The sequence below is a fragment of the Nansenia antarctica genome, assembly GCF_963989245.1.
Source record: "Nansenia antarctica genome assembly, chromosome: 10".
Classification (NCBI taxonomy): domain Eukaryota; kingdom Metazoa; phylum Chordata; class Actinopteri; order Argentiniformes; family Microstomatidae; genus Nansenia; species Nansenia antarctica.
In genome coordinates, this window is record NC_137680.1 from 30,694,590 (window position 1) to 30,708,191 (window position 13,602).

General features: G+C 42.9%; 1 protein-coding gene across 1 annotated transcript; it reads left to right on the forward strand.

Moving 5' to 3' along the window:
- The first annotated feature begins 1,785 nt into the window (after positions 1 to 1,785).
- On the forward strand, positions 1,786 to 9,602 carry nr1d2a (nuclear receptor subfamily 1, group D, member 2a). Its single transcript, XM_080540845.1, has 8 exons — positions 1,786 to 2,203; positions 4,119 to 4,346; positions 4,768 to 4,856; positions 5,596 to 5,740; positions 6,234 to 6,928; positions 7,126 to 7,311; positions 7,441 to 7,651; positions 8,020 to 9,602. The coding sequence occupies exons 1-8, from the start codon at positions 2,170 to 2,172 to the stop codon at positions 8,214 to 8,216; spliced, it is 1,785 nt and encodes a 594-aa protein (XP_080396971.1). The 5' UTR covers positions 1,786 to 2,169; the 3' UTR covers positions 8,217 to 9,602.
- The last annotated feature ends 4,000 nt before the right edge of the window (positions 9,603 to 13,602 follow it).

Sequence of the window (13,602 nt, forward strand, 5' to 3'; positions counted from 1 at the left end):
AACCCTCTGATTGTTCTGAACTGATTCCAGATTTGCTAACATGTCATCACCGGTTTAGAACATTGTCATAATCTCGATTGAAAATCTATTGAAATGTGGTCCTATTGGATTATTGTCAGATAGGATTAGTAATAAACTGCCACTTACTTCACATGAAAAACATGTAAACCGTGTGCCACAGTGTGGTTTCGCAGCAAAGTAATCCCTTACCAAAAGCAGATGTCCTAAATTGACCAGAAATGCCTTGAAACATCAGGAACTTTGAGGCCTTTGGTTTAAACCATGAAATGAGTAACAGCTGTCACAACATCATTATCTGATTTCAATAACACATCATGGAAACATACGTGCTCTACAAATATGACCATACAGATATGTCTTAACTTGTAATAAACATTACAAAAACAATGAATATCTCCTTAGGGAATACTAATGTAATACAGGACTAAATCATACAATTGAAAATTGAGGATGCTTTTTAGTCAAGGATTAGCCTTAATCTACTTCCATGAAACCAGCCAATGATGTCCCCATACAACACACTGTTATATCTGCCCATTAAACCCCATGATTCACTTTAGCTTCACTTAATGATTGCTTGGAATATATTAGATGTTGGACGTCACAGAACTTTTTACAATTGAATGACAGTAAATCTGAGTCATATTTGGCTGTCTGTCTGACAATGTGAAATCACCTAGGGGTGATTTTTGACTCTGACCTCAATTTTGAGAAACACTTTTCTACAGCTGGTATACAGTCATGTTTTTTATCAGTTGAGAAACATTTCCAAAATACAGCCTTTCCTGTCGTTTGCCGGTCTAGAAAAGTTCATCCAAGCATTCATCTCATCTCGCTAAGATTATTGCAACTCCCTCTATTCTTCCCTCAGTAAGTGCACAGTTACAGATAGTCCAAAATGCAGCAGCTAGGCTTTTAACCAGAACTAGGAAAGGAGGCCACATCACCCCATTAGCCTCCTTACACTGGTGACCTGTTGGTTTTATAGAATTGATTTCAAGATGTTGCTGATAACTTTTAAGGTTCACCTGGGTCTGGCGCACAACTATATTTCTGACCTTTTGACCTCCTACGAGTCTCAGCACAGCCTCAGGTCCTCAGGCAGGGCCCTTCTGGCCGTTCCGGAGTCTAGACTGAAGACAAAAGGTGACCGTGCCTCTTCCATTAGGGCCCCTAGACTCTGGAATGACCTGCCTGAGGATATTAGACTAGCAACATCATTATTCTCTTTCAAAATTCTTCTTAAAACTCATTTTGATGCTGCCCTTATTCTTTTTTGTGTGTCTGTGTTTTACTGTTTCTACATATAAAGGCACATCCAAGGGCATATATATATATATTATCTATATAATATATACTATCTATATATTTTTAAAAGGTGCTATACATAGCTGCTATAAATAAGTAATACGTGCTATAAATAAATAAAGGTGCTATAATTATGATTATGATTATGATGATATGCTTACAGACTGAAAGGTCGTTTGGCTGCTGTTATGTTACAGTGATCCCAATGAAATTCAATAGTAGATCAGCATAAAGCACACTGGCCCTGGTACATTCCTTGTGCCATGCAACGTGACAGCAGCCTGCTAACCCGTTCACATGGTGTTGACTCCGCCTCTGGCCTGGAGAAGTGTGTCACTGGGTTAAACCGTGACTCAAGCGGCCAGGCGAGGGGGCGTGGCCAGCAAACTAGGTCACATGGTCACATGGTCACCCTTCTGAGAGCCTTCAGTACAGAACCTTCATTCTACCAGCGAGCTCCTTCAGCGTCTCTCAACTTGTTATTGCAGATCTCTCAACTCGCCTACGATTTGCTGGGTGGACACTTTATGCCGCAGAAGAGAATTTTAATGCATGAATTTTTATTTTTAATGCAGAGCAGGGAGTTGTTTTTGTTTTGAATTTTGAGAGTGCAAAATATTTTATATGTGCACTTTTTCCACAGCTACTACTGTATCTGCACTTGTGTGTCATACAGACTCTAAAGGAAGAAACAGTGATGATCTTTAGCAGACTACGTTGAAATAGCAGTCTTGACAAACCTGGCAGAAATCCTCAAGTTAATTCTGTTCAACTGGCGAGCACTTGACTTGACAAGATTATTCACTCAAGATTGTATCTGTGAAGATTTCCGGATTCGAGATGCCTGAAGATATATCATTATCAACCAAACCTGGTAAGATTGGATCATTTAACGCCGCCGTCACTGTGTTTTTATAATGTGTCATTTAATGTCAACTAAAGTATCTATGGGCCTGTTACATTTGACAAGTAACTTGGTTTTGAATTGGCGCTGTGGAGAATGAATGGGTGTCAGATCTATTTGTACATTGGGTTATTATCACTATATCTTCATATTGGCCGATAGATGATGTTGCGTTGTGCTGGTTTAGGAGTGTATAAACCGAATACTATCAGAAACCTGCTAAAAGATACGAATTGTCTTCGGAATGTCAGGCCATTTGGGTAGGTTAGGAGTGCCACTTCATTGAAAACAACAGTGTTCCGCTTTCTCTGTACTCACATGGCCCAAGTCGCCGAGCCATGTGTGTGTCTGTGTGCTCTCACTGCTGATTGGTCTGTGTACTCTCACTGCTGATTGGTCTATGTACTCTCACCGCTGATTGGTCGAGGAGAGGCTGTGACGCGAGCCGAGCCATGTGTGTGTCTGTGTACTCTCACTGCTGATTGGTCGAGAAGAGGCTGTGACGCGATCATTGCATAAATCAGATCCACGTGAGGGAGGAGTAGACATCTGACCTAGACTCGCTCATGACAGGTCCACGTGTGGGTGGGTCTGGTAATAATAATAATAATAATAATAATAATAATAATAATAATAATACATTTATTTTATAAGGCGCCTTTCATGGCACTCAAGGTCGCCGTACAACACACACATTTAAAAACAGTTGCAAAATTCAAAATACAAAATACATAGAAATATACAGTATAAAACATAACTATGGTAAGCGATATGTCATAGTTTGTACGGTAATCATCCACTGGTTTCCGAGTACATTGAGTACACTTAGAACAACCGTAGATAGACAAATACATGTTGTTTTGTTACAGTTCTTCTCTTCTGAAAAGAGTCATCCTTTCTTGGGCTTCCTCATCAACAACTGGAAACTGTCAGTGCGTGACGTCACACGTCACCCTTGATCACACACGGATTATTCAATTCATTCATTCAGTTCAGTTTATTATTGTGTTAAAGACGAACGATCTGAAGGTGATAGATTGGCAAAAAATTATAATAATAATGAAATGCAACCATCAGTGTTTGAAAGGCAACCATCAGTGTTTAAAGGGCAACCATCAGTGTTTGAAAGGCAACCACCAGTGTTTTTGCACTCACACAGATCCAGGCTTGTTATGTAACAGTGTTATCCAACCAGGAAGCATGGAGGAGGTGAGAAAGCATAAAGAAAGATAAGTGGGATTAATGAATGAGAGAGAGAGAGAGAGAGAGAGATGGGAGTGTCAAGCTTTGGGAGTGTCAAGCTAACCCTGCAGTTTTGTTTTTTGTTTTTTTTTGTTTATCAGCCTTGGGTGGTTTGCTTGGTAACCTTTAACATAGTTGGTGTATTTTGACCTCTGCCATAGCTGGACCCTGAAAACCTGCCTTTCTTGTCAATCAGGAAAAACATGAAGCAGAGTGTCTACGCCTATAGTGTCAATTAGTCTTAATTGTCTTCTTAGTTGCCTTCTAAAATGTTTTAAGTTGTCTATTTGAATTAATATCGGACTACATGTATTAGATTACATGTAATAGAGTTGGGCTTGTGCTTTGAAATAAGCTTAGTGTGGCAATGACATCCTATCCAGAACGTTAGCTCATATATATACAGTTAGCTCATAACTGTAACTACCGTTCTTGCCATACTGTACCTATCACTATAATTGTAAATTTTTATATCATGTTTTTATCTCTATTTGTACTTCTGGTTAGAAGATAAAGTGCATTTTGTTGTCTGGTACTCTGCAATGACAATAACGTTGAATCTAATCTAAAAAGTGCTGTGTAGTTTTGATTCCACTGCTAAGCTGTTATGTATCCCCCCCCCCCCTCCCTTCCTTTTCCATAGGAGGAGTGATAGCCTACATCTCCTCAGGCTCCGCCTCCAGCCCAGAGTCCTGTCTGAGTGACAGCTCCAACAGCAGCTACCTGACCTCCTTCCCCCCCCGCCCCTCGCTGCCTAGCCGGGCGGTGGGCATGGTGGTGGATATCGCCCCCACGCCCGCCAAACACCCACGCAGCCATGGCACGGAGAAGCCCGGGAGGTCTACCTCCTCTGCCAAGAGTGGCATCACCAGTGAGTTTTAATCCTAGAAATACAGATAGGAAAGTAAGATTAGTATTACTGAATGGGCCGGTTTCAAAGACAACGATTTTACTAAAGACTAGACTAAAAAGCATCTTTAATGGAGATTTTACATTGAAAGAGTGATTTAGTCCAGGACTAAGCTTAGGTGTGTAGCCGACCCATACACTTGTAAATGATCAAGGAGAGGTTAATTATCATAAAATAAGCAAGCCTTTATTTGTACCTTAGTATGAATAATATTAACGTCTAATGTTCAATATGAATGTCTTTTTTTTATTAATCTTAGTTATTTAGAATACTGTCATCAGCAGCACTATCATAATAGTAATAAAAGTGCTTTATAAATGTAATAAATTATTGTTATTATTATTATTATTACAAAAAACTGATGACTATGTTTATCTTGCAGAGATCAATGGCATGGTGCTGCTGTGTAAAGTGTGTGGTGACGTGGCATCAGGGTTCCACTATGGCGTCCATGCCTGTGAGGGCTGCAAGGTGAGACCAGCTCTATCCATGGAGTATATACTCATTATACACTCACGCCAATATACACTTTATTAGGAACACTGTACTAATACTGGGTAGGGCCTCCCTTTGCTCTCAGAACAGCCTCAATTCTTCGTGGCACTGATTCCACAAGATGTTAGAAACATTTCTGTGAGATTCTGGTCCATGATTGCATCACGCAATTCCTGCCAGATCTTTCAGGTGCACTTTCAAGCTGTGAATCTCCCTTCTACCACATCCCAAAGGTGTTCTATTGGATTCAGATCCGGTGACTGGGAAGGCCACTGAAGAACACTGAGTCCAGTCACCGGATCTGAATCCAATAGAACACCTTGAACATTGTTCATGTTCATGAAACCAGTTTGAGATTACTTTTGCTTTGTGACATGGTGCATTATCATGCTGGAAGTAGCCACCAGAAGATAGGAACATTCTGGCCATGAAGGGATGCACATGGTCAGCAACAATACCCAAAATAGGCTGTGGCATTCAAGCAATGATTGATTGGTATTAACGGGCCCAAAGTGTGCCAAGAAAACATTCCCCACACCATTACACCATCTGAATGAATGAGATGGTGTACAGGTGTTCCTATTAAAGTAGTTCGGTGAGTGAGACGAACATTCCCAGCCAGTTTCATTCATCCATGTCTCATTCTGTTGCCCCTTTTTTCTTTTAGCACTGACCTCATAATAACAAGTCTGTGGAATGTTCTGGTCTTTCTCAGGGCTTCTTTAGGAGGAGCATCCAGCAGAACATTCAATACAAGAAGTGTCTGAAGATGGAGAGCTGCATCATCATGAGGATCAATAGGAACCGTTGCCAGCAGTGCCGTTTCAAGAAGTGTCTGTCTGTGGGCATGTCTAGAGACTGTAAGTGGACCTAGTCTACAGTGGAGTATTTGTAAATAATAGTAATAATAAATAAAAACAAAACTTAATTTGTCTTTGAGTGTCTAGAAAAAAGCTCTATATAAGTCTAATGTATTATTATTATTATTATTATTATTATTATTAATAATAATAATTCTTCCTTCTTCTAGCATCATGACTGCCAATGGCCCCAGGCCTGAGCATAGATTACTTTTTTCTTGCTATGACTGATGGATAGATGACTCACTTACATAGACAAATGTATCTGCTGTCGCTTTAGATAAAGGCGTCTGCTAAATGCCAAAAATGTAAACGTGGGAATTTGTTTGTTTACACCAAAATCAAATCAAATCAAATGTTATTTTAATTTTTAATTTTACACCATTGCTTAGTAGATACAGTAAAATGCCCGATGGACTATCATTCTTGGAATATTTGGCTGGAATATGACGTCTTGGATGTGTGCTGATGTGTGTGTTTTCTTCCTCTCCAGCTGTTAGGTTTGGCCGTATCCCAAAGAGGGAAAAGCAGAGGATGCTTCTGGAGATGCAGAACGCCATGAACAACATGATGAACAACAGTCAGCTGCACAGCATGCTCCATGGCACCCAGAGCTGCCCAACGGAGGGGCTTCCTACCAACACCAGCCCCTCTTCCTCCTCTTCCTCCTCTTCCTCCTCATGCTCCAACTCCAACCCTTCCTCCCCACAATGCCCCAAAGACTCTGAGTCCACGGTCCCCATGGACACTAATTCCAGCTCCGCCTCGTCATGTTCGTCGGACAGTGGCGAGGACGAGTCTGCCGTCACGGTAACCCAGGCACAGCAGGGCGCCTTCACGTACAACCAAGAGCAGCAACGGTCGCCGAGAGAGGACCAGGTTTCACCTTCGCCTGTCGGCAGGGCAACACATTGCAACAGCCGCATGGAGGACCCACACAAGAGCTGGAACCGCTGCAACGAGCACATCGTCCGTGGTTACCAACAAGGTCACTACGGCAACAGCCAACACGTCAACAACGGTCCTTACAGGGAAGAGATGGTTGCTTACCAGCAGTGTAACAGCGCCCCCAGTGGTGGAATGCAAGATGACGGCCACAGCCACCATCACAGGGAACGCAACATGAACGCACAAACCTCCAGTGGTTACAGTGGACCAGCGTACAGTGGAGACCAGAGGGGACACTTGGTGAGTGTCTCTTTAGTTCACCTCCAAATGTTCTGATGGAAAATATGATGTCTTTAATAATACTGCACATTATAAGCAATTGCATTAGATTCAACTTAAATTACCCAATCTCTGAAGCTCTTGCCATGTTTCATGTTAACCCCTCAAAGAAGAAAAAGCTTAGCTTTGCTTAAGGCCCTATTGTTCTGTCTCCACAGGTATGCCCCACGAACGACTCTTCCTACGTGGACCCCCGCAAATGCAGCCAGGAGATCTGGGAGGAGTTCTCCAGGAGTTTCACCCCCGCCGTGCGGGAGGTGGTGGGGTTTGCCAAGTTGATCCCCGGCTTCCGAGACCTCTCCCAGTACGACCAAGTCAGCCTGCTGAAAGCCGGAACCTTCGAGGTAAGAGAAAACAAACAGTGACTCAAACTTGACGTCAAAACAAAACTCTCTCTTTCCCTAGTTAGCCTCACCACTCTGACCAAACACCTGTCTCACACCCTCTCCGCCCTCCTTCCCTCTCCTCTCCAGGTGCTGATGGTGCGCTTCGCCTCGCTGTTCGACATGGCAGAGCGCACGGTGACCTTCCTGACGGGCAAACGTTACAGCCTGGAGGCGCTGCGCTCGGTGGGCGCCAGTGACCTGCTGACCTCCATGTGCGACTTCAGCGAGAAGCTGGCCGCTCTGCAGCTGGACGAGGACGAGATGAGCCTCTTCACCGCCGTGGTCCTGGTCTCAGCCGGTAAGGACGCATACCTCACCCTCTGTCTGTCTGTCTGTCTGCCTGCCATCTGTCCTCTTATTCATCCTACATCTGTCCCCAATCTGTGAACTTGTCTCTATGATGAGTGATTTGAATAGCCTTTGTTCCTCTTTTGTTCTCATTCTCATTACGCAATTATGTGAAAGTGTAATGCAACAAAAAACCCATCTCTTCTTTCCTCATGTAAATTCCATGACTCATTTCTCTGTAATGTTTGGCAATACGTTTGTTATCCTTGTAATAGAGTTTTGGACTGTTAAGAGGGAAGTGATGAAAGTTGGTGAAACATCACCATCCCAGTGGGACGATGACTCACCCTGTGTCTGTGCCGTTGTTGCTTTCGTCAGATCGTTCTGGGATCCAGGACCTGGACTCGGTGGAGGCCCTCCAGGACACGCTGATCCGGGCGCTGCGGAGCCTGATGATGAAGAACCACGCCAACGAGGCCGCCACCTTCACCAAGCTTCTGCTCAAACTCCCCGAGCTGCGCTCCCTCAACAACCTGCACTCCGAGGAACTGCTGGCCTTCACGGTGCACCCTTGAACCCCCCAGAGGGAACGTGTCCCAGTCACCCTCCTGAGGGCGGGGCTGTGGCTCAGGAGGGAGAGCCGGCCGCCTTAATGATCGCAAGGTTCGGCGGTTCGATCCCTGGCTGTGGGCCACGTGCCATGGTGTCCTTGGGGCGTAAGACACTGAACCCCAAATTGTTCCCAATGAGCGGGCCGGCGCCTTGCATGGTATCTCGGCTTGCTGCTCATTGGTGTGTGAATGTGTGTGTGAATGGGTGAACGAGAGGGCATTGTAAAGCGCTTTGGAATAAGCCGCTACATAAGTGCAGTCCGTTTACCATTTACCCTTGAACCCTCCATAGGGAAAGCCTCCCAGTCACCCTCCTACTAACCTTGAACACCAGGACAGAACTTCTTCCAACCGTAATACCAGGATCTGCCTCCCCCATCCCTCACCCCCCTCTGCATTTGACCAATTCAGTTGTGTATTTCTCTCTAGAATGTATTGAAAAGTCAGCTTTTTTGGACAATGTTTAAAGGGTCAGAGAAGATATTGTACTGTATTTAAAAGAGACAGATGTGTCAGCTGTTGCACACTGACAAACATGAAATGTTTGTAGTTTTACAAAGTAAGAGGCATCTTTCTATTTTCCAGAATAGAAAAAAAGAGATTACCTTGCGTTTCAAATGATTTAGATTTTAAAGAACCACTTACTTTTTATTTTAGTTAGTATTTTTCTCTGAAAGTTGTTAAATACCAAAGTGTATTGCTTACGAGCAGTGTGAGATATGTATATTATTAATTGAGAGGATTTTTCAAATGATGCGCTCCATCCACAGCTTTGGACCAGCTGGTGATCTATCAATAAGAATGTGTGATGGGCGCTGCTAATGCATGGCTATCCTTATGTGAACAACTTGATATGGTTCCTCTGCCCTCTGAGAAGAGAAAGAGTGGAATTTCTTAGTTTTTTTTTTAATAACTGTAATGTCATTTTTAACTGTTCCTTGTGTATGGTTTATTTTATTTGTGTCAGAATTTATGATGTTTGCAAGTCCTTGTCAGCAGTACTCTTTTTCAGCAACACTACTTTGCACATTGTGTTGTGGAATGGCCACACCAACCTACTAACTGAACACCACATTATGCCATCACAGACCATAAAGTATAAAAGTAAGTGATTATTGAAGTGTTCCTAAACCGTCTCCTTCCATACAAGGCTTCTTGTTTTTTTGACACCTCTCCTGGTTGTCAACACAGCACTGACTACAACTGAAATCTATCTCACATCTGGTTTACTAGGAATGTCTATCTTTGTTTCCATTGCTGACAAGGTTGGAGTATGTCAATACGTTCTGTATATTGCTCATATATGAATATATAGTGTATATATAGTATAAATAAATGCAAACAAGTGAAATGTTATCTTTTGTCTCGTCTCTTTTCTTCCTGGTTGCTATTCATTTCCCCACATCTGGGGGCCGTTCCACTAAAGTGGATTAGTATATCGGCGATTGAAATAAATCAGGCGATCAGGCAACTCGGGATTGGAATTCAAGCCTCAGGTGATTCCTTGAACGAGGATCAGGCTTGTGTCATCAGTGTTCACAGAACACCGGCTTACAAATCCTCGATATGGGCGCGTGCACGCAGACATAAAGAGCCCCGAAGAGTCGATCTGTCGAAATGAAGATACTCCACTCTGCAGGGGTCCTACATTTGCGCAGCATTCCGAATTATTGATCTTTATGAAGACAGAAAAATAAAATGTAAAATAGTGCAATACTGCCGCAATTAACAAGGCGAGGGAAATGGTTTGGCAAGAAATTGCTGACCGATTAAATGCGTAGGTCATACTAGCCCCAGTTATTGTTATATGTTCATATTTTAATAAATTAATATTTACTACTGTGGTGATATCAGCAGCAGGCTACAAACCGTCATATCGTCACAATGGCCTAGTGGTATGGACCGCTGCCATAGTATTTAATCGTCATTTTAAATCGATGGTTCAAATCCCTCTTCAGACGCACTTTTTACTGCATTTCGTTGTCTGAATCTAATCTAAAATCTCATCTAAAAAAGTATGTAGGCTATACAATTATGGTGCAGGCTAATTTACAAGAACTGACACGATTAAAATGGTGTTTGAAGCCTTTGCATGAAGGTATCGGTTAAATGTAAAAAAAAAAAATCAAGTCTCGAACTCGCAACCTTCGGAACTCTATGAATGAATGAATGGTCTTTATTGTCATTGCTACAGTACAGGTACCAAACAACGAAATTTAGGAGGGGTGGCTCCCCTGGTGTTAGGAAAGAAAAAAAACTTTTAAAAACATCACAAGAAGGGAAGGAGCTGGTTTACATAAATAAAGGCTATGTACACTATCCACTATACTATACTGTACATATAGACGACTAGGGTTGTCATATTGCACAATAGTGTTATTTCACATTTATTTAAAAGTGTCGCAGTTTGCAGGCTTGAAATGTACATATTTGTGCCTCAGCACTACACCAGATTTTTTCAGTCCAGCAGCTGCCATCAATCCGTCCAGACTGTCCAGGGCCCAGAACCTAGGTCTTTGCTGTGTTCAGGGCCTGGACGGCCCTGTGGTAGAAGCTATTCTTCAGTCTGTTTGTCCTTGCGGCCAAGGTCCTGAACCGCCTTTTCGAGGGCAGCCTGGTAAAGTGTTCGTACCCAGGGTGGGTCGGGTCCCTGGAGATCTTGGAGGCCTTCCTGAGACAGCGTGTGTTGTACAGCTCTTCCAGAGAGGGGAGGGGGGCGCCGGTGATCTTCTGTGCTGTTCTCACGACTCTCTGTAGCGCATTTCTCTCCGCTGTTGTGCAGCTGGAGAACCAGTTGCAAATGCCGTAGGTGAGGATGCTCTCCACTGCGCCGCGGTAGAAGGTCACCAGTATCTCCTGCTTGCTGTGTTCCTTCCTGAGGACTCTCAGGGTGTATAGCCGCTGTTGTGCCTTCTTGATGGTGGCTTTTGTGTTGTCCTTCCAGGTCAGGTCATCCCGCATGTGCATCCCCAGGAATCGGAGGGTTGAGACTCTCTCCACGCTCTCTCTGTCGATGAGCAGGGGCTGGATCTCTGACTTTTTCCTCCTGAAGTCTACGATGATTTCCTGGGTCTTTGACTTGTTCAGCAGCAGGTTGTTAACCTTGCACAGCTTGCTCAGTTGCTCTACCTCATCCCTGTACGCCGCCTCGTCCCCCCCCGAGATGCATCCCACCACGGTGGTGTCGTCTGCAAACTTTACGATGGAGTTGCTGGGGTGGACGGGGGTGAAGTCGTAGGTGTAGAGGTTGTAGAGGATGGGGCTTAGCACGCAGCCCTGGGGGGACCCAGTGCTGAGTCTGAGGGCTGTGGAGGTGTGGGGGCCCACCCGCACCCTCTGGGGGTGGTCGGTCAGGAAGTCCTTGATCCATGCACATATAGAGTGTGATAGACCCAGGTCTAGTAGTTTGGTCACTAGCCTGTCTGGAAGGATGGTGTTGAAGGCGGAGCTGAAGTCCACAAAGAGCAGTCTCGCGTAGCTGTTTCCCCTCTCCAGGTGGGATAGCTGGTTGCCTTAACCACTGCGCCAGCCAGACCGCTGTGACAAAAGCAATGCAAGTTAATAAAGATACCTATTTATTTTATTTTATTTTTTACACTTTTTAATTTATTTATCTATCGATCTATCTATCACACTTTCAAAATATCAAGTTATCTATCACACAGTCAAACTATCTATCTATCTATCTCGTGTGAAATAGTCCTAAAAGACACTTGAGGAACTGTCATTCGGGATGTAGTTTCCGCCTGTGAGCCTTTTTTGACGCACGCATTACCTTAGCCAGCCTGTAAGTCTGCTCGGGACCAGGCTAATTATATCTGACTCAGAAGGATATGTTGCATAGCAACCAAACAGCGAATTATTTGAGCCACATTGATGGCACCGAACGCAAGCTAACATAATCGCCGATTAGAACTTCTTCGAGGATTAGAAGATAATCCACCTTCGTGGAATGGGCCCCTGGATGATCTCTAGAGATATTTGATAATATTATTTTTCGTAGGGGAATTGAAACATTGAATCTGCAGGAGTCTGATGCATTGCACCATCATGCTTTAGTATGCGCCAATTTTCAGCATCAGTCCCGAGGAGGGTTTATAAATATTAGTATATGAAAGGCATGATGGTCTGTGATATAGCAATTTAATTTAAATGTAAGATGCCCTTCTATAAAATGATGCATTGACTAAGTTTCTCCACAAGGTGGAGCTCTTAGTTTATCTTGCTTGTCACTATTTTACCACAGACATTTATATTTGAAATAATAAAATCTACTAATACTAAATCAAAGATGGATTGCATTTTGTTGATATATTAACGTATAGAAAAAAAGAATATATAAAATATTTGCTTGTCCCAAGTTTAAATCCTTGACTTCATTACTTCATTAAAAGCTAGTGAATCTTTTCTCTCTGACATCTATATGGGAATAAAGGATCAGAAGGATCATTAGTTATATGACTAATGTGTTGAACCTCTACACAGCCTGTCTGCCAGTGCTATAGGAGAGTCATGGAGAGACCTGAAATAACAATAACAAATATATCTCATATCTCATCTCATCTCATCTCTCACATGTGAGAGGGACTTCACTCAAACACAGGCCTCTGTTAGAGTCTGCTGTTGAATTATAAACGGACGTTCAGAAAGTGCATAGAGCGTAATCAAATAAATTGGACCTTTTGAAATCAGTCCGGTCCAAATAAGAAATATATGTTCTCACTGCTGGATTTCTCATGGACTTTTCATGATGATAATGATAATGTTGTTATAATAATAATAATAATAATAATAATAATAATAATAATAATAATAATAGTAATAACACAAAACCAACACAAAAATGGGAATACTGTAGATCTGTTAATAGCTCTGTGGTAGCAAGGCCCTATTTACATACAGTAGGCAAAGCAGCTGTTTGCTTACCACACCTCCACCCACAGATTAGGGTCAACTGATGCCAGCCTCCTTGTCTCCATCATAAGGACCGAACCTGGGAAGGGGGGGGGACGGACTACTGCAGCCCCCACCCTTGGGAACACTCTCCCAAAAAACACACCAAGCAACCCTGACACTCTCATCCTTCAAACGCTCAATTACACAGAAAATTCACTGAGAATGTGAATATATTTTTTCTAGCAGCAAATAGGCCTACTAATGCATTATCTTTCTTGACAATGTCTAACAAAACATGAATGGTATATAGTATGTAGCCTAAAGGCCTAAAGTGATGTGATTGTAGATTCTACAGTACATTGCTCAATGTTCTATTTCTCTCACATAATCTCTCTCTCTTCTTGCTACTGATTTATCATGGGCATGTAGAGCTTTTAGAAGTAAAAAATCACAC